Genomic DNA, 21,030 nt, shown 5'->3' on the forward strand with positions numbered 1-21,030 from the left:
TTAATAATTAAGTTGAATTATGGTGTATAAATGACTCAAGAGCAGCCAATGCCTGAATTGTAAAATGCTCAGTGATTGGTTTTGTTATTACAGTACTGTCCATGTTCATATTGTAAATGATTGCTTCCTGTTTTTATAGCCTAAATCACTGCGAAAGTTGATCCAGCAGACATTCAAACAGTTTGCCAACCTTGATGACGACCAAAGCATCCTCAAATTCTTTGAAATCCTCCAGCCGATCTACAGATTTGACAAGGAGTGCTTTAAGTGTGCTCTCGGGGTAGGTATTTAAGATCTTAAAAAGCCTCCTGATCTCCAGTAATGGTTAATACTGGGAATATGATTTTGAGGAACATACATTATTAGATTGCACCCTTTATAATACTATTTATAGTACTCTATTCAGGAGAATAATACTTTACTATGTATTACAAGCTGTTTGGAAAGCGTAGATAATATAAATGTTCATTTATTATCTTCAGAAGCTAGGCGCAGATTGTGCCTGATGTTGTTTTCTTTTTGGTCTTGCCGAACTGGAAACTTAAGATCCCTATATTTAGAGTCAATATCCAGGGCGGTGCATCTCTTGATGCAAACTTAGTAGTGCTGAGAGATTGTGTTGCTGTGGGCCTCGGGGGAGACTTTGTTGTAGGGTAGACAACTCTGTTTGGTGCCTGGGGTGGGGGAGATTGGAGGAGGGATTTGTGGTACTTATTTGACCTATTGCATAAATTGAAGCTAGTAGCACGCTTTGAAGATTTAAAATGTGAATGTTTACACAGGAAATTGAAAGCAGAGGTTGGTAAATTTTAATCAGAATTATCTCATTCTTTTTTTACTGCCCTTTTTCAATCTCTTTCTTTGTGTGTCTTTTTCTCTTTTGTCAGTACTTCATTGAAAGTGATATTGTCTCATTTTAATATTAAATTCATAGTATATGAAAACAAAGTAACATTTCAGTACTGACCTATTGCATTTTTTACAATTTTAAAATAACTATACTGTTCTTTATTACACGAATGAGGATGACAGGGAGCTGGCTGAAACATAAAAACACACAATGCTCTATGTGTCTCTCTTCTCTCCTGTTTTTCTCCTCTCTCTCATTCTCAGTCTAGCTGGGTAATAGCTGTGGAACTTGCCATTGGTCCGGAAGAAGGCATCAGCTACCTCACAGATAAGGGTTCAGCAGTGAGTAACCTTATGAAGATATTGAAGTAAATCCACAAGAATGTGTTATTATTCTATATTCTTCTTAATAAATGGTGTTTGCATGTCCATTAATCAAATTGCGACACCATCAGGTGCAGTGCATACCATTGGAAAAAAACATGAAAACATGAAAAATTGCATTCTGTTAAGAGGATTGTTTTCTTAAATGACCTGGGAGTATGTCTGCTCAGAATAGCTCATTGGATAGAAATCAAATCAGAGTTGAAAATGGCAGAACAGAGCTCCACGATAATGTACAGTAATAACACCTATTAATACTGGAATTTAGGTAACTGAATTTGTGTTTTGCACAATTTCAAATTTTATGTAAGAAATCGATTTTCAAATGAAATGGCAAAAACCTTCTTACTCTGAGGGTGAATGCTACTTTCTCTTTTTAATAATACTTTCTGTTTCTACCTTGGAAGTTAATGGATTTCTATTGTGCCTTTCAAAGCATGTACAGTAGAGGGGATGGGTAGGGGTGGTGTGATTACTGCCTCCACGCACCTGGGTGAGTCACTGCAGGCATTTACTGTAGAAGCAGAACCCTAACCGCCCTTCAGCTCTGGTGGAGGGAGAGACTGATTTAACAAATTAACCTCTTAGACTGGTTAGTGACTGTTTGGCCACACTGAGAGATCCAGACCTGAATATGACACCAAGCACCAATTGCACAGTTGCAAATTGAAGCAACTGTACGCAATGAGGAAATCTTTTATATTAAAAACTTCATTCAATTAGCTACACAAGTCATGTTGTACACTGCAAAAATAAGAAAAAAAGTATTTTACTAATTTGTTTAGATTTAAAATCTTGTTTACTTGTTGAGGAAATAGTTTTACTGAAGATTTGCCAAAGGGGTAAGAAAATTTCACTCATGAAGCAGACAGGAACTTAAATGGTAGATGGTTGGCATTTATATAGTGCCTTGTACAGCTGTACAATTTATGCTTCTCATAAATTTTTTGCTGTGTATTGAATTGTTGAAACTGTTTTTCTCTGAAACAGCAGCAAATTGTAAAATTGGCTTTATTCCCCTGTGCTGTGTCCAGCCTATACACCTGGCCACCTTCATCCAGGTGCAGAGCATCCAGTTCTCCTGCAGCGAGGACAAGGATGGGAAAGGAATCCTGCAGCTGGACGTGGCTGGTGCCCCAGAGGTATGGAATAGACACCGTAAACTGTGACCCGCGGAGGGTTAACCGTACTCTAGATCTCGTATCTGTTTCCACTGTAGAGTTGGAACTAGGTTAGTTCATTAAGCCCCCTTTTCATCGTAGCGCTGGCTTAAGAAACAGATTGACATGAAATGTAGCCAAAGCTGGCTGGCACTGTGCAGAAACATTTCCCATTACTTGAACCTCAGCTGAAACTGTAATGTATGAAATCTCTCTGTCTGCTTGTCTCTCTACAGATTGAGAAAATTCGACATTACATTAGCAATCTAAAACTGAAGGCTCTGCCTCGTTTCTTGTAATGCGCTGCTATGGTGCTATTTTTTTTTTTTTCTTTCTCTTCTGTGTTAGAGGAATCCTTGAGTGCTTTTTCAGGTGCTCCAGAGTTCAAGCCAGTTCACTTTGCATTACTTGAGACTGTACAGGAAGTGCTCCCACCCTAGGGCACACCGCCTAGTGGTCATGGGAAGAACATCAGGCCCATCCCTTTAGGATTATGTGAAGGTCATACACAGGACACAGTTATAAGTACCAGGTAGAGGGCAAAAATGACAGCAGTTCCTGATATGGCCTTTTTTTTACTCCCCTTCTCTCTCAGCCCCTCATAGTGACGACATCATCACTGAACGCAGCGGAGAACATGGCTGACTTGATTGATGGCTACTGTCGCCTGGTGAATGCGGGACCCCGATCCTTCATTGTACGGACACAAAAAGGTGCACCGCTGTCTTTCCCTCATTTCTTTGAAGAATTGGCACTGAGGTGGCTAATTTAGTCTGTCACCGAGAGCCACAGGATATGCTAGTTTTTGTTTTTACCTTAAAACTAGAAACTTGTTTAAACCCATGCCACCAGGTGGGATATGTTACCTAAGCAATTAGCTAAATTAATTTAATTTAATTTAATTTAATTAAAGTTAAGTGCTATGTAACAACAAATGCCAGCATGCATTGCTGGAGGACCAGTCTTTGATTTAGATTGAATTCCACCTCGAGAATATCCTGTGAATTTGTTTCTGGCTGTTTAATAGCATCACAGTGTCACAGAAATCACTCACTGAGAGAAACAAATGTCTTCTGGAAGAATCCCGTCAATTAACCTAAATCACAATATATGACAAAAACGATAGGGACTATTCATAAAGGGAACCACTAGGTTATTAGTGATGAACTCTGACAAAGCATGCTTCATAAACATAGGTTACTTTTTCATCATGACCACTCACCTTTACTAAACTAAAACACTCCTTACTCTCCTGTGGTAAATGCATGATTCAGTGGTTATGTTTTTATCATTTCGAATATATTTTACAGAACTTATAACAAAATAAAACTCCATCAAAGTCAAGTAAAATTGAATTTGCCGTATGTAGTGCATTTCAAAAAAGATTTCGTGAAATGCGTTATGTCAATACAAATTGACATGCTATCTCATCCCCCGCTAAAACAAGCCAAGGCAGCGATTGGTAAGGGAAATGGCAGAAGTTGTCCTGGGAGTCAGAGCAGGCCCCACACTAGTGGGAGAGGTGAAACAAGAACAGGCAGTTAGGGAAGAGCTATGGGTGGCAGACAGGGACACGCAGTGGTGATTTGGCAGCACATGACCCCGCCAGGAGTTTCCTATTGCAGCATGACTACTAGGACAGAGACATAGTATCTGCACAAGCATGAGAAAGGCAAGAAACCTGTTTACCATTCAAGAGCATTCTCGCAAGAAAACGGGGCCACAGCTGTTAAGAGGTGACAGTACTGAGAGTTTGTCACTCCACAGTACACTATAGTTGCATGCTTATCCAGCTCTGTCTAGACTATAGCTGATCTGTAAAAGTAACATGTTCATCCATTTAAAATGAAGACTGGGTCAGATTCCCTTACATGTCTTGAAAGGCTATTCCATAGTAGAGGAGCTCTATATGGAACAAGTTCAGCCCATTATGGTCTTTGAAATTGTTGGAAGACCTACATAGCTTGCGTCTTGAGAGTCCTTGTAGGTTTGTAAAGTAGAATAATTTCTGGCACAGTACATAATAAACATATAAGTAGTCCATATAAACATGAGTAAGTAGTTCATATAAAGCTTTCATTGTGAGTAACTGAGGGTCATATTGGCCTGCTGGATTCTTTGGTTGTGTGAATGTTCTGAATTAATGTACATATACAGTCATGTATATACTCTTATTTCTCAGTGTAACTTATGATTAAATGTTGCTTGGAGTAAAGGACTAAACACAAAGATTTGGTAACATATTGCTGGCTCTAGCTGTGTCCTATCCTATGTTTATTTTCTGTTTAATTTTATTATTAATAGTATTAATGCTTTATATTCATAATAAAACAATAGCATTTCTGATGTTTATGTTTTTGGCATTGTGATTTTTGGAATTATGAAAGATAATGAAAATAACTGTCACTCAAACACTCCCTTTCATCCAACAGAGGGAGAGAGAGCCCTGCCGTCCATTCCCAAGTAAGAATGATTTATCTTATTTTAGTAGGAAATACAATTTATCTGATTTAATCAGAGTTAAGAGCACCAAACTGAGTCTAGAAATTAGATTGAAGGTTGCCTCACAATGTCCCTGAACAAACGCACAATTCAGGCATACCTTGTCAAAGAAAGACAAAAAATTGCATTGACATTGCAATCTGAGAGAAATCCGGGTATTTATTCATTGACTAGATTGTGGGTTGAAGTTTGTAATTATGTTCCTGCCCCTGGATTTTGAGCTGTATATTTATGGTAGATATTTGTTTTCTCTTTTAATATAGCTAAGTCTTTGCTGTTGTTGTTCCCATGATTGATTGACGTAATTTGAGTTCTGCCCTCCCCAGTTCTCTGCAGTCATACAGCGTTGAATCACTTTTTTAAACCTGGAAAAAATTCTGGCCCAGATATCGTATTTCAGAATCTTTAAGAAATGCAATCTCTTTCTTTTTTCTGAGTGTTACTGTATGACCATCATCCCATTTTCTGTCATAATAATAATTTAGTTTTGTCTGAAGTTCCCAGCTTTCTCTGAAGAATTATCTTTATGAACCACTGATTCACAGGGTTGGAAACCATGAGAAACGGCCGGAAGGACTAAGGACACGTGTGTTTTCTGTCACAGGTAAAGCCATTTTGTCATGCCTTTCATCTGAGATAACACTTTGTCTAAGTTGATGGAAGAAGACAGTGTTCTTGTTATAAAGACTATGTCCCTCCCCTCCTGCTGTTCACTTTCAGAATGTATTGGTGTTTACCAGATAAAGAGTGGTCTTCACTGGTGTGTAAAGAGCATCAAGGATTACACTGTTTAATCAATCTAAGACTTTAAGTGTGTGTTTGTGCATGTTTACATTATTCTCTGTGATGCTTACACTATGTCTGCTTATGGTCTATCTCTTGGTATTTCCCAAGAGCAGCTGTATGCTGTTTGACCCATAAGGAATTTGACAAAAAAACCTTCACCAAACTTTCATATTTGTCTGTTGTTCATTTGATTTTCACTGTCTGTCATAGTACTACACCAACCATTGTAGACCATTTACCTGCTGATATTTTCAGCAGTGGTTTTGTCATTTTTGTGTTTTAATTCTTGAAAATAAGCATTGCTATGCTTTTCTCTATCCTCTGCCTCATTCTCAGCACTCAACTATTTTTCTTTGTATTCCTTTCAGTTTCAACATAATAGTAATTCAGTGGTGGTAGACCTTAGAAGAAGCACAAACGGGTGGTTGGCTCTACTTGGAGGTTGTGACTTAAATATTTAAGTAAACCATTTGCGTGCTAGAATATTTTATCCGGATGTAGTGTGAAGTTTCTCTGATACATAGTCCGTAACACATCTGCTTCTGTCCATCAAGTGTAATCCCGCCCAGGAATCACATCTACAGAATAGATTACATTAAGATGCCTACACCCTGGGAAAAATGCTGACCGTAATGCTGCGCTTGTCTCCGCACTCCATTTCAGAAGTTGGTTCTTGGTTTAACCTTTCTGATGAGTGACTGTTAAGTGTAAATAATGAAAATAAAAACCTGTTGTGGAGAAAATTCTCATCTGGAAAATCTTCAGACAGTGGTTTTCTAACGATGACACTTTTCTGATCATTAATGTTTCCATTTCTTTTCCTTTCTCTCTTGCCCTGCTTTGCTCACTGTGTGGATCTGCAGATGAAATTAGTGGGGACGGTAAAGTTTAACTTTTAAAAATGCTATTTTCCACTTCAGGAACCAGAATGGAAATTCTATGATTTCTTTCCATGCATTTGTCTAAGAAAACTCTAGATTTACTGTAGCTCAGACATTTTATTGGTTAGATCAGTAAGATTCTGTTCCCCCTGTGTGCATTTGTGCATCTGTGTTTATTGTCCATTTTTATTTGTGGTTGAATCATCTTAGACAGTTTTGAGGTATTGACTTAAATCAGCTTGAAGATGATGAGAAGCAGGATGATATTTTTGGATATGTCTGTGAAATGTATAACTTGTGAGAGCAGTGAGACTACTGGGAACTTTCTCCCTCAAAACAGCCAATAGTGTATGGGCACGGTGATTCTGCCGTTGATGTGATGACCTCATCTGTTTTTGCTGAAGATGTTTCTATGGAAAAAACGAGAGGGAGAAAAAAGTAACATCCTTCACTCCCATCTCCCGCCTCCTACGTGCGCTCAAATTCCACAGCTGTGTTGATATTTCCTTTGGAGCGTCCTATCTCATTGGATCGTCGTATCAGCAGAATGCACAAGCAGTGCACTGTATCTGCGTAGGAGTGGGGAAGGGGATAACTGTATCTCTCTGTTTCACTTTTTTCAGGGTCTGAGGTTGGTACCTTAGCTATCGGTCTAGGGCAAGGCTGAGAGTGTCTGGTTTTTGATATTCTGACTGCTGACTGGAGCTGTTGTTGTCTTTTTTTTGCAGAGACAGACGACTATGCAGAAATCATAGACGAGGAGGATACGTATACAATGCCTTCCAGTAAGTATAGTAACAGGAGGCAGGAGCTGCTGGGGGCCCAACAGTTTGGGCCAAAAGGGGGGAGAGGAGTGTGTCGCTGGGGGTATTTTGGGAGAGAAGGGGCAGCTGAGTTCAGGGTTATATGTGTTGCTGCCGTAGCTTGCAGACCAGACTGCCTTGTAATGGCACGTTCTCTCTATCCGAGTTACATTTCACTCGGCTTTTTCCTGCTTCTTTCAGAAATGTTTTACTGTTTTTTGGCAGCTGTTGGTGTAGGAAAATGGCATTCTTAAAAATGTCTTCACTTACTTTATATTTACGAGGCTATTTCGCGGCAGTTGTACTTAATGTAGCGGTCTCGTGTTGGGACGGTAATGTGTAGCAGGGTAATCAGGACTCAGTGGGGTGTCCTGTGGTTTCTTTATTTTGTTCACATTGTTCTCTGCTGCTTCATGACTGCTCAGTCATGGCAATCTATATGTTATTATCTATGCTATAATTCTCTAAAATATTATGGCAGCTTAGGTTTTTCTCTGCAGTTTCCCATCATAAGAGTGCCGTGTAAACTGTTAGGAGATGTGGAGCAGTAATGGTATATGCAGAACATCTTGCTTAAAACTTTATATTCACGCAACCTACCTTAAAGGTTTCCAAGTGTACTAAAGGTTCAGTGGTTCAGGCCAGTTTTGCCTTTCCCTATGTACACTTATTTATAGCTCAAACTATTTATACATTTGAATAATGACCATCCCTATGCCATGAAAAACAATTCCTTGACCCTTCCCCTTCTCATTACTACAAATACCCGAACCTATGAGCTAACATTAGCTGCAGGATAAGTATTGTTTTCCATTCCCACCTTGCATATTGTGCCATCTGGTGAGCTAGCTGTGCAGCAACATTATCTGAAAATATGCAATATGTACATATACGTGTTTGTATTTTGCACCATCATGTCTATTGCTGTGACTATCAACCTCTCTGTTAAATTGACTGCATGCATATGTTGTGCAAGCTTTAGCAATGAAGCACCGTGTGAAAAATAGCACTGCATACCTGGGTCACACATGACCTTCTGACTGTGAGGAGAATGATGATGAGTTGTCACCATGCTGGTCCATGGTGTTGGAATTGTCATGAAAATCTTTATGCTTGACCAGTAAACTGTGCTTATGTCTGTCAACGTCAACCACTGGAAGAAAGAGCTAATTCAGGCACGTGACTGGATCTGTGACTTCTGATCTTTACAGAGGAGGAACACACTTACTTTTGACCTGCATATTCTCCTGAGCCTGCAAGGTTATTTTGCAAGGTTAACCAGTCTGCCAAATTGACTATGGCACAGCCACTAGCAGCCAACGCTCTCCTTTTCACTTAGAACTGTGATGCAGTTAAAAAGTATATTAGTCACACCAATTTTACAGCTTTAAGACTGAGCAGTCGTTGTTGTTCTTATTCAAAAACACAAGTAGTTATGGGTTACAAAAAGGTTGTAATGGTTGACTCAAAAAATGCACCCCGTTGGTCTAGGAGGTGTAGGAGGTACACGGATAATCCAGTTGATTTATCTGGGCTTGATTGATGTTTCTTCAAGTCTCATAATCAGTTCCTATATTAATCTTGCTTACAGTCAGGCCGTCTTCATTTTACCAGCCATGGAGAGTACCATATACTTAACTGAGAAGTATGTTTAGAATTTTGGAGGTGGTACATTGTCTTGCTTGTTATCCTTTGTCCCTTAGGCAGTGAGGAACACCTACTGCATACTGATCATCTATTGCATCTGATTTCTCAGCCTTTGCGCCTACATTAAATCAGCCCAGAGAATGGTTGCTACCATACATGTTAAGCTGACCAACAGTTGGCGTGCTGAGTTCATAGTTCACTCAATCTAAATTGATCCCAGAACTTCTACTCTTTCACCATCTCTTTTTTTTCTGGGTTTCTCTCCTCTGATTGGTCCTAAAATATATGTCTTTCCATTTAACTGCTCTGCAGAAAGCTATGGATTTGACCAAGGTAAAAATGTGTCTTTCTCTCTCTCTCCAGCTGGTATTGTGTGTCTGTGTGATGGGTCACTGTTTGTGTTGTGTTGTGATTTCTTTGCTGTTTTTTGTAAGCTGTATAATTGACAACATTAATATAGATGATGTATCCATCAGTATTCTTTGGAGAAACCACAGATTCCTGAGACAAACAATAACAACCTAAATACATTTCTAAACAATTTGAATTCTAAAATTGTTACAATACAGATTTGAAGGATATCTGTGAACATTTCTTTAATATTTGAGTGTTGATAATTGTGTAGAATAAAATATTTTTCTTTGTTTATTTTGTGCTACTCCTACACCAATAGTAAACAAATCCAGACTCGATGTTTAGCTTGTGCCTAGTGGCAGTTGTGCATGTTCTTTTATCTTTGAGTGCCAGTGCATGATTGTATTGAGCTGTCCATCAATTTCTAACATACATAGCTAGTCCTGACGAAAATTTGATTTGGTTAATTATCCAAAGTCATTGCATCATTATTTGAGATTACTGTACAACACTTGCATCCGCCTCTTGTTCTGTCTCTCACCAACATGTATGACCCCGCAGTGTTAACACACTAAACCTTAGTCCCACGTTTACGATCTGCACCTCTAATCCAGCTGAAAGGGTTTCCCTGGAAACGGGGCAGTGATGTTCTTTCTGTCTGCAGCACGGGACTATGAGATCCAGAGGGAGAGGATCGAGTTGGGCCGCTGCATTGGAGAGGGGCAGTTTGGAGATGTCCACCAGGGCATGTACTTAATTCCGGTATGCAGAACTAAGGGACCCAACCTCCTGAGTCTGAATCTGCTATTCTACTCCTCTGCTCCTACTTCAAATAATGTGGTTTCGGTTACTACTTGGTAACACTTTACAATATCTGCATTTTCAGAATGAATACAGTACATGCTACTAAGGCTTATGTGAAAATACTATAAATGCTACTTAATGTTTCCTCAGATATCCTTGCATTCTTCTCAGATAATGCTGTAATTACAGTTACGTAAAGTTAACTTATTTTTAAGTACTGTACAATGTGGGCTCTACGTAAAATGTGTTGCAATCATGTTCTCCATAGTTTGCTGGAGATGCCCCTCTGAAACCAAACTAATATTATATTTGTTTAATTTCTGTCTTTTACAGGAAAGTCCCCCTCTGTCTGTGGCTGTGAAAACATGTAAAAACTGTACCTCTGACAGTGTCCGAGAAAAGTTCCTACAGGAAGCTTGTGAGTACTAACTGCCCTAGTTTTCTCATTGTTAAACACTCACTGGTAGCTTCAGGAGAATGACTGTCTGCAATGCCTTGTTTACTGTTATGCTTTGGTCAGACTGCATCGAGCTGCATTGTGTACTCCTCAAAATGTTGTTAGAATGCAGTTGCTCCAGGATTGGGCAAGCAAAACCTTTTTCAGGAGCTTTGATATTATTAATAGATTCAGGTACATATTTTGTGATATTGTTAGTGATGTTCTGTATTGCTTGGTTTTTACCTTGGTACTAGAAATTCATTCAAATTCACTGCTGTTATAATAAGTGTTGTGAATATAATTTATTCATGTTTTGTCTGCAACGTGTTGTTTCTGTTGTGGCCTCTCTGGTGCTGTATTTTTAGTTGTTTATGTTATGACTACTCTGAGACTTTTGGTGGAATCTGACCTTTTCACTTGTCAACTGACTACATTCCAAATGACCACAACCTCATGCATGTTCCATGCCACAGTGACCCTTCAAGCTAAATAGTATGCATGTTCCATGCCACAGTGACCATGCGGCAGTTTGACCATCCACACATAGTGAAGCTGATTGGCGTGATCACAGAAAACCCCGTTTGGATCATTATGGAGCTCTGCACACTGGGAGAGGTGAGACCTGAGTAAACAGCCTTATCTATGCTGACTGAAATGTTATATACATTAATGTGTCCAGGTTTATTTCTTTGAACAATTCTAGTTCATTATGTTGGTGAAGCGTACAAATGGGCCAATATGACTTCCTTGTTACAGACAAAATGACCTATCCCTCAGAAGTATTTGGCTTATTGCTATGTTTAATATTATGAAGTGTTCAGAGTCTTCATATGAAACTCATCCATCAATTATGCAGTGCTGTGGCAGGTTTAAAATATTTAAGCAGTTCTGTTTCCATATCACTGCAAGTGGCATTAGATGAAAGTAGATTGGGAATACGCAATATGTAATGTTCATTTTAAATAATTGTATTTTTTTCTAATTTTGTATTCTTACAGCTGCGGTCTTTCTTACAATTGAGGAAGTACAACCTAGATTTGGCATCATTAATTCTCTTCGCCTTCCAGCTAAGCACTGCTCTGGCCTATTTAGAGAGCAAGCGCTTCGTACACAGGTATGGTTCATCTCATTTATTCAGTTGCTTCAGAAGCTGAGCTGAGTTTTCCCCTGCCTTGTTCTGAACCTCTTTGTTCCCTTAGGGATATAGCTGCCAGGAATGTCCTGGTGTCTTCCACAGACAGCGTGAAGCTGGGAGACTTTGGTCTATCTCGGTACATGGAGGACAGCTCCTACTACAAAGGTACTTCATAAAAATGTTTAATTTTATATTTTAGTAAGATTATTTATATTTAGTAAGGTTGGGCCAGTAGCCTTACGTGCTGGTACATAATTGGCCATGGAGTTGCCCAGGGTGACAGGGTTTTAGTTGATGGGATTCCTTGCGTCTGATGACAGTCAAGGTCAGTCAGGGGCCTGCTTTCTGCCTGTACTGCTGCATATAAAGGGCACTTCTCCAGTGTACTGGCTCTGGGGCTCAGTCGGGTGGGCTGAGTGCAGTAAGAATGAGTGGCTGACAGCCCACAGTCTGGAGGAGAGCGTATGCTTCCCTGCACTCTCCCAAAGTGACGGCAGTTGCAGTAATAAGATTGGCCTACAAATGCAAGTGGATATTAGCTCTTGGATAGTGTTTTGGTGTATCAATCATGCAAAATCAAATGTTGCAATTTATTTAAAATGTACTCCACAGACGTGGAGCAGTGGATGACTCTTCAGATAGTGTTTGGTGACATCTGCTGGCTCACTGAGTTCTAGCAGGCTATAATTTTCTGTCACGTATACATTGTTGCCATTAATAAAATGACTCATGGTTTTAGGATGGCTTGAGAAATTCTATATGGCTCACACTTGTGCATACTATGTACAAGGTTCACATTAATTTTATGTCTTTTTTTCAGCCTCCAAAGGGAAATTACCCATTAAATGGATGGCGCCAGAATCAATTAATTTCAGACGCTTTACCTCAGCTAGTGACGTGTGGATGTTTGGTGAGTAGAATTGCGTGAATGCCATACCTCGAGTGTTTCCTCTCCCTATAGAGCAAAAATTGACAGATGCTGCTAATGACTGCCATGTGTTTAGCTAGTTATTTAATTAATTGCACAGACATGCAGGTAAATTAGAGGCGTAATGTTTCTGAAAGTTACTGTCACAGTATGCCTCCCAGAGGCCCTGCCCTAACAGGTCTGCACCTTCGCTGCTCTGTGACTCTCTCACTGTTACCACCCTCACTCATTCTTTCTCTCACTAATACCCCCTCACTCACTCTCTCTCATTAACACCCCCCTCACTCACTCTCTCACTAATGCCTTCTTCATACTCTTTCTCGCTAATACCCCCCTCTCTCACTAATACTCTGTCGCTAATACCCTCCTCACTCACTCTCTCTCACTAATACCCTCTTCATACTCTCTGTCACTAATACCCCCTTACTCACTCTGTCTCTCACTAATACCCCCCCCCACTCACTCTGTCTCTATCTAATACCCTCCTTATTCATTTTCAGGAGTCTGCATGTGGGAGATTCTGATGTACGGGGTCAAGCCCTTCCAAGGCGTGAAAAACAACGATGTCATTGGCCGGATCGAGAACGGAGAGCGGCTGCCCATGCCCCACAACTGCCCTCCCACCCTGTACAGCCTGATGACCAAGTGCTGGGCCTACGACCCCAGCAGGAGGCCCCGCTTCACAGAGCTCAAGGCCCAGCTCAGGTGAGTGTGGAGGGTTATAGAGCTGTGTTCGGTTCACTCATGCAGGGCCTGCTGTCTGATATTCTCTGAAGAATAGAGGGTGCATTCGTGTATTCACTCTGAAAACTTTCTCTGATTTCAGTGATTTAAATGTCACAGAACACACTGAAATTAATTTACTACCAGTTTATAACCAGTTTTTTAGATTGGACAGCTCAGACGCTCGGATAAACTCTTGTGGCTCCAGACTGCAACAAAATGCATGCACTTTTCGGTTTCTCAGTTGACTACAGCTTTTAAATTCACAAGGGGATAAAGCACATTTCTAAACTTCACTTCTGTGTGTGGTGCAGTTTGCTGATTTGTGGAAAATTTTTGATGGGTATCAGCGAGCAGGTGACAAGTTCCAAGAGAGGTGGCATGCCTGTGTCTCTTGATTCATATTTTTGAAAATACAAAAACGTCACTAACCAGTATCTCTAATAAGGCAGCAGATACTGCAGCATATACAGTTCTCAATGTCATCTGATGACTGCATGATGCAAAAAGGAATTTCCAGATTAATAATATAATGAATTATGAATAATGAATATCGGGCGGCCTGTAGCGTAGTGGTTAAGGTAAATGACTGGGACACGCAAGGTCGGTGGTTCAATCCCCGGTGTAGCCACAGTAAGATCCGCACAGCCGTTGGGCCCTTGGGCCCTTGGGCAAGGCCCTTGACCCTGCATTGCTCCTGGGTGGTATTGTCTCCAGCTTAGTCTAATCAATTGTGTGTCGCTCTGGATAAGAGCGTCTGCCAAATGCCATTAGTGTAATGTAATGAATTAAATTAAATGCAGTTGTGTTAGATAGATAGATAGATAGATAGATAGATATATACTTTATTCATCCCGAGGGAAATTTTAGATGTTAGTGCTATTTCACCAAGCTGTTTTAGAACGATTTCCCAGGTGACATGATGTAAAGTATGTTTTTGCGTAATTATTGGATGACGTTGCTAAATCTTAACACAGAGAGTTGACCACGGGAGGTGGAGGTGGGGTTAGGGACTTTTCAGGAAATCTACGTCACTCCTCTTTTCGAACGTTTTGTGAGCATTTTAGATAGTAAACCAGAGACAGAACGCTAATGATTTCAATTTGCGATGCTACTAAATTTAGTGATTGTGCACCAGTTGAAAAAGTTAGTGACACCAGTGCCACCAGTTGAAAACGTTAGCCTGGAGCCGACAATCCTCTGAAAACTGAATTTCCACACAACAAGAGAGCACACAGTGCTAATAAACAAACTCAGAGTCTCCAGTGTGTGACTGCCATTGTAGTGGCAGGTGGGTCAGATTGAGAAGGTCATGTCCAGGGAAAGCTTCACTGGAGTTATGTGTGAATAAATGTGAAGCTGTTTGTCTTTCTGTCCTCTGAAGTGGCACTGCGTGCCAGTTTCCACCCTCCCGGGGTGACTCATGCCATGCCATCTGTGGATGAGCTCAGTAATGGCATGGTTACAGGGAACAGCCTACTTAGTACTCCTGTGACGTGTAAGTCAGTGATTGGTTATGGCTCTTTGAACACTTTTTTCTTCCCCTACCTTAATATAGTTACCAGGAGTGCAGTACAACAAACATGGCATATTGTTGGCCAGCATTGGTCTGTGATACAATATGTTGGCAATGCCACTGGACAGGGCATTAGCGTCTTGATTTACATTGTAAAATACAACCTGGGAAAAGCACTAACACATTTACATATGTACAAATTCTTACAATTGTGGTCGACTTCACTTTAAGATTTTAGTTTGTTTGCACTTTTTACAGTCAAATTGTTATGGGATACTTTACAGTGCACTCTTCCTAGGAAAAAGTCAAGCGTACTTTTGGAAACTGTGAATATTTAAAGTTAGAAATGTACTGCACTTCGACACTTTGATAAAGGCAATCAGAAAATATGCATGAAATCACCATGATTATCATGGCTGGTGTTTTAACACGCTGTTAATAAGTGTGCATGAGTCACACCTCTGCTTTGTATTCTACAGTTTGCTCTGCCATAGTCTGGCTTGCGCTGAGTGGCTGTTACAGGGTGTTCTTGGATACCATGTAAATATTTAGACTGATTTAGGCTGCTAATACTATTTATATGAAATCCAGGCCATAAAAGGTAATGGACGGGGAGATCCTGGGCATAGGCTCACATATAATGACATCAATTATTACAGCACCCAGACCTAAAAATACTGCACAAAATGGATGACTGAGTTTGTGAGAGAGAGAGAGAGAGAGAGAGAGAGAGAGAGTTTATGTAAGGTAGTTCAATGAGTAAAAGACCATGCGATAATGAACAGACTAATGTTCTACAATTCACTATTGTAATTGGTAACATTTCTGGAGGGCCATGGATTCTGCAGATAAATTGGCCAGAATTGCACCAGTAAATTTCCATTTAGCTTAATAAAGCTCCCCTGCGTAGTGGCGCCTGCTTAGGAAGCACGTACACACATAACTGACGCGTGTTTAAACGGTAGCATCTCAGGACTGGATTAAAGGTGATCTGCGCGGCGTGTGTAACCCCAGCTGCGTGCGGGAGGCTCAGACCCTGACGTGTGTGACATGTGAAGCTGGCCGTGTGTCAGCGGGGAACGCTCAGGGTCCACAGCACGCACGCCGCTCTGTCACTCACGCCAGACCTAAACAGGGAAGGGCGGCAGTGTTGAGTGAGTGTTGAGTGTCTCTATATAAAGAAAGGGAACAGGACAGCTCTCACTAAAGTGAGGCCATGCTTCTGTCTGTACCGAAGCTCAGCTTGAATTGCCCCCCCCCGCCAAAACAACGTTTGCGTCTCTCCGATTTGGAGGCGGAGCCTCTCTGTAGGCAGTCTGTGCGGCTCAGCCCACTGCATGTGTCACTCGCTGGCCGACCCTGTGAACACTGCCTGCCTCTGGTTTTTATAGCGTGCATAGCTGCCAAGCGTAATAGTCTGCTAACAGTGCAGGGAGAAGGGCAGCGTCAGAAAGGATCAGTCTAAGGCTCACTCTTCTCTCTACTCTTCTTTCTGGTAACGGCTTGGATCTCGGTCTGAAGTAAGTTATGGCCTGCTGTAATTGGGTCTTGCTGAGGGTTTTATTGTCTGTCTGGCTGGGTCACTGATAATATACCTCTCAGTTTGTGTGTGTGGGCAGATGGGGGGGGGATTTCTGAGTGTGAGTGTGTGTGTGTGTGTGTGTGTGTGTGTGTGTGGGTGGTGTGTGGGTGGTGTGTGTGGATATTTGCATTGTCTTGTGTGACCACTAAAAGTACAACAAGCTCCTAATTGCTGAGGTATTCCTTTACAGAGTTAGGGTTGTTGGCTGTTGGTTTATTTGATTGCTATTTGATTTAAAGGACTGAAGGGTGTTTCATTATTTGATTGTGCATGTTTATTGATGAAAGTAATTGACTAATTTTGTAAAGGATCTTCCCTTGAAGTAAAAACATTCATTGAGTTTTCTTAAACTTAGGAATTCAATAAACAACAGTGAAGAAAGAAATTATCTACAGTATTACCTAACAAAAATAATTCATCAATACTCGTCAGACTGAATGAAAGGACCCACTCTCTGCCAGTGAATTGGTGTGGTCAGAGTATGCCTTCGTACTTTAAGAAAGTGGCTCTTCAGGGAGATGTGTGGTTAATGGGAACATCAGGCTTGTCTGTGCTGGAGAATGAGAGGGACAGCTGGTCCTCCTCCTTGCATCTCTCAGTGGTGAGCAGCTCAAACCCTGCCATGCTCCTGCCTTGTCAGGAGTAATGGTGTTTCCTGAAATAGCTCTCTCTCCCTCTCCCCCTTTCTCTCCTGCTCAGGGAGTTACACATGCCGTGGGGCTAGAGGGGTGGGGGGTGGGGGGTGGGGGGGTGTGGGTTCACATGTTTTCTCAGTTAAAACTCCCCATGTGTCCTTGTGTCCTGAGGTTTTGTAGCTTTGTTCTATGTGACATATGCTGTCATGTCAGAAAACCTATATCCCTCAATCAGCCTGTGATTTGGGCCTTGCAGGTATTGTTAAAGTTGCATGCAGAGCAGAAACTGGTGGCCATAGTGTTGACGTTCAGATAACTGTGCTAGGTAATGTATTCACAGACATGCTGCTCCTCCTGGCATTGTGAGCTTCTATAAATGGACGGTTCTTTTGACGGCTACAGCAGGCTTTACAGTCAGGGAAATGGCTTCACGCACTCGGGCGTCTGAATAATCTGTGGAGTGTGTAAGTGGATATTCGCCCATGTACCAGAGGCAGAGAATCACAGTAACAGATCCTGTTTACTGAGACACTTTTTCTACCTTTAAGGTCCAGGATGTAAAGCTCGGTAGCGTGGTGCTGCCGATAAGAGCGAGTTATTTTAGGACCCTGCCCTGTTTGTGTGAAATCAATCCTGTCCTCCCTTTACTCTGTGCTACGGTTTTGCGTTTGGCACAGCTTAAAAGCAGGCAAACGTCTTCCTTCAGGGATTTCACTCATTAAATGCTTTCTTTCATAGACGTTTGACTGTTTTTTAAAATGATTTGTAGATTGCCCAGTGAGTCAACCTGATCCTGATTTTCCCATTATCGTGTGATGCCCCATGTATAACTTTGACGGTTTATCCAAAGTTACACTTGAATAACATTTCTATTATGTAAACATTCTGCCGGTTTCAAGCACTGGCTTCGGTTGTGGGCATTGCAAGAACCCATTTGTTTGGCCCTCAGTGGCTTCATCCTAACGTCTGTTTCACAGCACCATTCTTGAGGAGGAGAAAGTCCAGCGAGAGGAGAGGGCCCGAACAGAAATGAGAAGACAGGTCACCGTGTCCTGGGATACCAGGGGGACTGACGAGGCACCCCCGAAAGTAAGCAGCAATGCAGTTCAAGCTTTATTAGCCTGAAAGTAATGGAGCGATATTGCCAAAGCCAATACGCTGTCAATACAATAAAATAAGATAACATTTGATTGGTTACGACTGTGAGATGTGAGGATAGTTACCCAGACTCCTTTGCTCTGTGACATTCCATGACATATATAGCCACGATATATCCCTCGCCCATCACAATTTTTAGGGCTTAGGTGAGGAAATTCAGGCAATATTTTTAGGACTTCACTTTGGAATGTTACCCGCAGTCGCTGCTTGTCTGCGCCAGCTGCCCCACAGGGTGGCGGTGTGGTAATTTGGTGAGGAGAACAGCTTTGCGTCAGTAAATGGATCCACCTGTATAAACGCATAACATGGAAAATGTAAGCTAAGTAACGTGGTATCTGGGTGTCTGCTCAGCAAATAAGGCTTTCAGTGTAATGCGCAGCTTGGTGTTGCTGCTGCCTGTTTCTTTGGTTGTACATTGGGATTAGCGCATGGGAAAAACAAATGGATGTTCTTGTTCTTGAAGCCTTGGGGCTAAGGCTGTGTTATGGCATAAAATGTGGAATCCCAAGAGTTATGAGTGGGTTAACAACTACTTTGGGAACAGGGAACAGTGAGTTTCAAACATGGACTAAAAACCATAACAAGACTGTTATGAGATGATCATTAGACCATGTGTTTGAAGTTCTCCAAAGTAATGAAGGTGCAAGCTTTCCTGTGTTTTTTCAATGTGGAGTGAAAACATAGCCAGCTTCCTGCTATTCTCCTTACCTTCATTAACAGGAGTCTCATATCTGTCACTCTTGTACTAATGTAACCATTGCACAAAACGCCACGCCATTAACAAATACAGTGGTCAGACTCCTGTAATCATAATACTTTAGTGAAGGTCCTCAAGGTTTTATTCTTCAGTTTTCGGTAATGCGGTTCTCAGGACTGAACACTGTGTTCATTCTGCTGTTGCTTGAACTAAGGAAGCCTGAGAGAACTCTATCACTCTTCTGCATACTTCAAGTGACCCCTGTGACCCCCACACTGTACGTCTGTCTTGTGTCCTACTGAGTGCTCTACCATGCTGAGTTTCCTGTAGTGTTCAGTGTCCTGTCCCATACTGTATACTGAGTGTGTGCATCCCCATGCACTGCTCCTGAGTTTCTCTTTGTCTACTGTTTTATTGCCTCTGTGCTCTGTGTGGTTGGCTTGGCCTTGTCTGACTGTCTGTCTGTTTGTCTGACTCCCTGATTCTGTTCAGTATGTGTCCTTTTCTACCAGTTTCTTTGGTTGTTTATTCATCTGTTTGTGTCATTCTGCATGCATATTGAATGTGTGTTAACTGTAGCTGACACAGCTGTCTGTCCCTTCATGAACCCTGTATGTCAGTGTAGTCCTGCTGTGACTGTCAGTGGTCTGTCAGTGGTCTGCACCCTTGCTACCCTGCTGATAGTACCCACAGTAGACCTCTGAACCCCCCTCTGATGGGAGAGTAGGCAAACTTTCCTTGCAGTGTGTGGCTTGGAGCGACCCTGGTCAAATTGGAGGCTTTTATTGGCTGTCCATTTCATTGTGTGCTGAGCACTGATTAGCTGGAACAGAGATGCACTCATCTTCCATGACCACTAGATGGTGATCACATGCTATGGTGGTCAGGCTCTGGACACGATCAGGCTGCAGACAAGTATGTCAGCTTCTGATATGACCACATTCTTTATGCCATTGCTGCTTTTGCCAGAGCGATTTGTTCTCAGTGTTTATGCTTGTGCTTTTTCAGTCTTCTATCTGTGAAGTTGCTGACTGTTAAAAACCAGCAGCGCTGCATTTTTCGGGGTTGTTCATGGCATATTGTTGTGCAGATGTATCAGAATCCTGCTGTGCTGTTTTTGCTTTTTCACTCTTCTTTTATTCTTTATGTTTTATACAGCATGTTGTTTGCTCTGGAGAAGCTATTTGTGAGAGGTTGCAGAATACAGGTTCTCCCCATGGTAGAAAAGTGGATTAAAGTCATGAATCCAGACTGCGGCCGGGAGGCTTGTCTGGTGACACACATGCATGCTATCATAGCTATAGCGTTGCTCAGACTGAGAGGGCTTATGTCAGCAGGCTAACTTTGGCTCATCGCTTAGCAGTGACTGCTCTGGTTGATCACTCATGAAATATGCTGGTCCCAGCTGCAGCGAGGCACATTCTGTGCTTTAGTAATAGCTTTGGCAGCTCAGTACGAGGGAGGAAAAGCAGTCAGCTGACTTTGCACATTTTCGAAGACAGGTTGCAACAATGGGATGAACAGTTGTGTACTATTCTAAACGGGGAAAAACAGGCAAATGTCATGAATTAAACCTGAAATTGTAAAACATCTTACAGATCATTGCCGACTGTTTGCTTTGGATCATCTTCTTTCTGTCTGTTAATAAGATCTTTTCTGAACCGTCTATTACCAAACTCCATAAAAACAGCAAACCAACACCAAGGCAATTTGGCAATGTGTGGAACGGATAGACTTAACCCGCTGTTCCTCATTTAATAGCTCTATTAATCTCTTTCTGTCTCCGCTTTCAACAGTTTTAAAAATTATCTGACAAAAGTGAATTGCTTGGTTGTGTGTGGGGGTTTTACAATCCTAGCCACATCTCTGGAGTCAGTGACAAAAGCAGTAAGAGAAATGTGTCTGACATTGCGACTCCATCACTCCCTGTCCCCAGCCCAGCAGACCTGGCTACCCCAGCCCCCGCTCCAGTGAAGGATTCTTCCCCAGCCCACAGCACATGGGCCCGCACAATCACTACCAGGTACAGCCATGAGTCATTTCCTCT

The 21,030-nt window shown here is 41.6% G+C and overlaps 1 protein-coding gene across 10 annotated transcripts in view; it reads left to right on the forward strand.

Annotated features, from left to right (window-relative positions):
* LOC133109570 (focal adhesion kinase 1-like) overlaps nt 1-21,030 on the forward strand; it is a 76,338-nt gene that overhangs the window by 39,516 nt on the left and 15,792 nt on the right. For 3 of the 10 annotated variants that reach the window (XM_061218992.1, XM_061218975.1, XM_061218944.1), the window contains 18 exons: nt 140-280; nt 1,114-1,191; nt 2,268-2,375; nt 2,989-3,106; nt 4,826-4,856; nt 5,441-5,499; nt 6,545-6,562; nt 7,291-7,347; nt 9,325-9,345; nt 10,010-10,128; nt 10,504-10,588; nt 11,124-11,224; nt 11,608-11,723; nt 11,809-11,909; nt 12,565-12,654; nt 13,173-13,377; nt 18,106-18,217; nt 20,920-21,006. In XM_061218992.1, coding sequence (XP_061074976.1) covers nt 140-280; nt 1,114-1,191; nt 2,268-2,375; nt 2,989-3,106; nt 4,826-4,856; nt 5,441-5,499; nt 6,545-6,562; nt 7,291-7,347; nt 9,325-9,345; nt 10,010-10,128; nt 10,504-10,588; nt 11,124-11,224; nt 11,608-11,723; nt 11,809-11,909; nt 12,565-12,654; nt 13,173-13,377; nt 18,106-18,217; nt 20,920-21,006 — 1,647 coding nt within the window. Of the gene's footprint in view, nt 1-139; nt 281-1,113; nt 1,192-2,267; nt 2,376-2,988; nt 3,107-4,825; nt 4,857-5,440; nt 5,500-6,544; nt 6,563-7,290; nt 7,348-9,324; nt 9,346-10,009; nt 10,129-10,503; nt 10,589-11,123; nt 11,225-11,607; nt 11,724-11,808; nt 11,910-12,564; nt 12,655-13,172; nt 13,378-16,132; nt 16,432-17,468; nt 17,593-18,105; nt 18,218-20,919; nt 21,007-21,030 lie in introns of those variants that run through there. The other 7 variants (XM_061218962.1, XM_061218973.1, XM_061218953.1 and 4 more) reach the window with 7 other exon arrangements.

Source organism: Conger conger, chromosome 1 (genome assembly GCF_963514075.1).
Source record: "Conger conger chromosome 1, fConCon1.1, whole genome shotgun sequence".
NCBI lineage: Eukaryota > Metazoa > Chordata > Actinopteri > Anguilliformes > Congridae > Conger > Conger conger.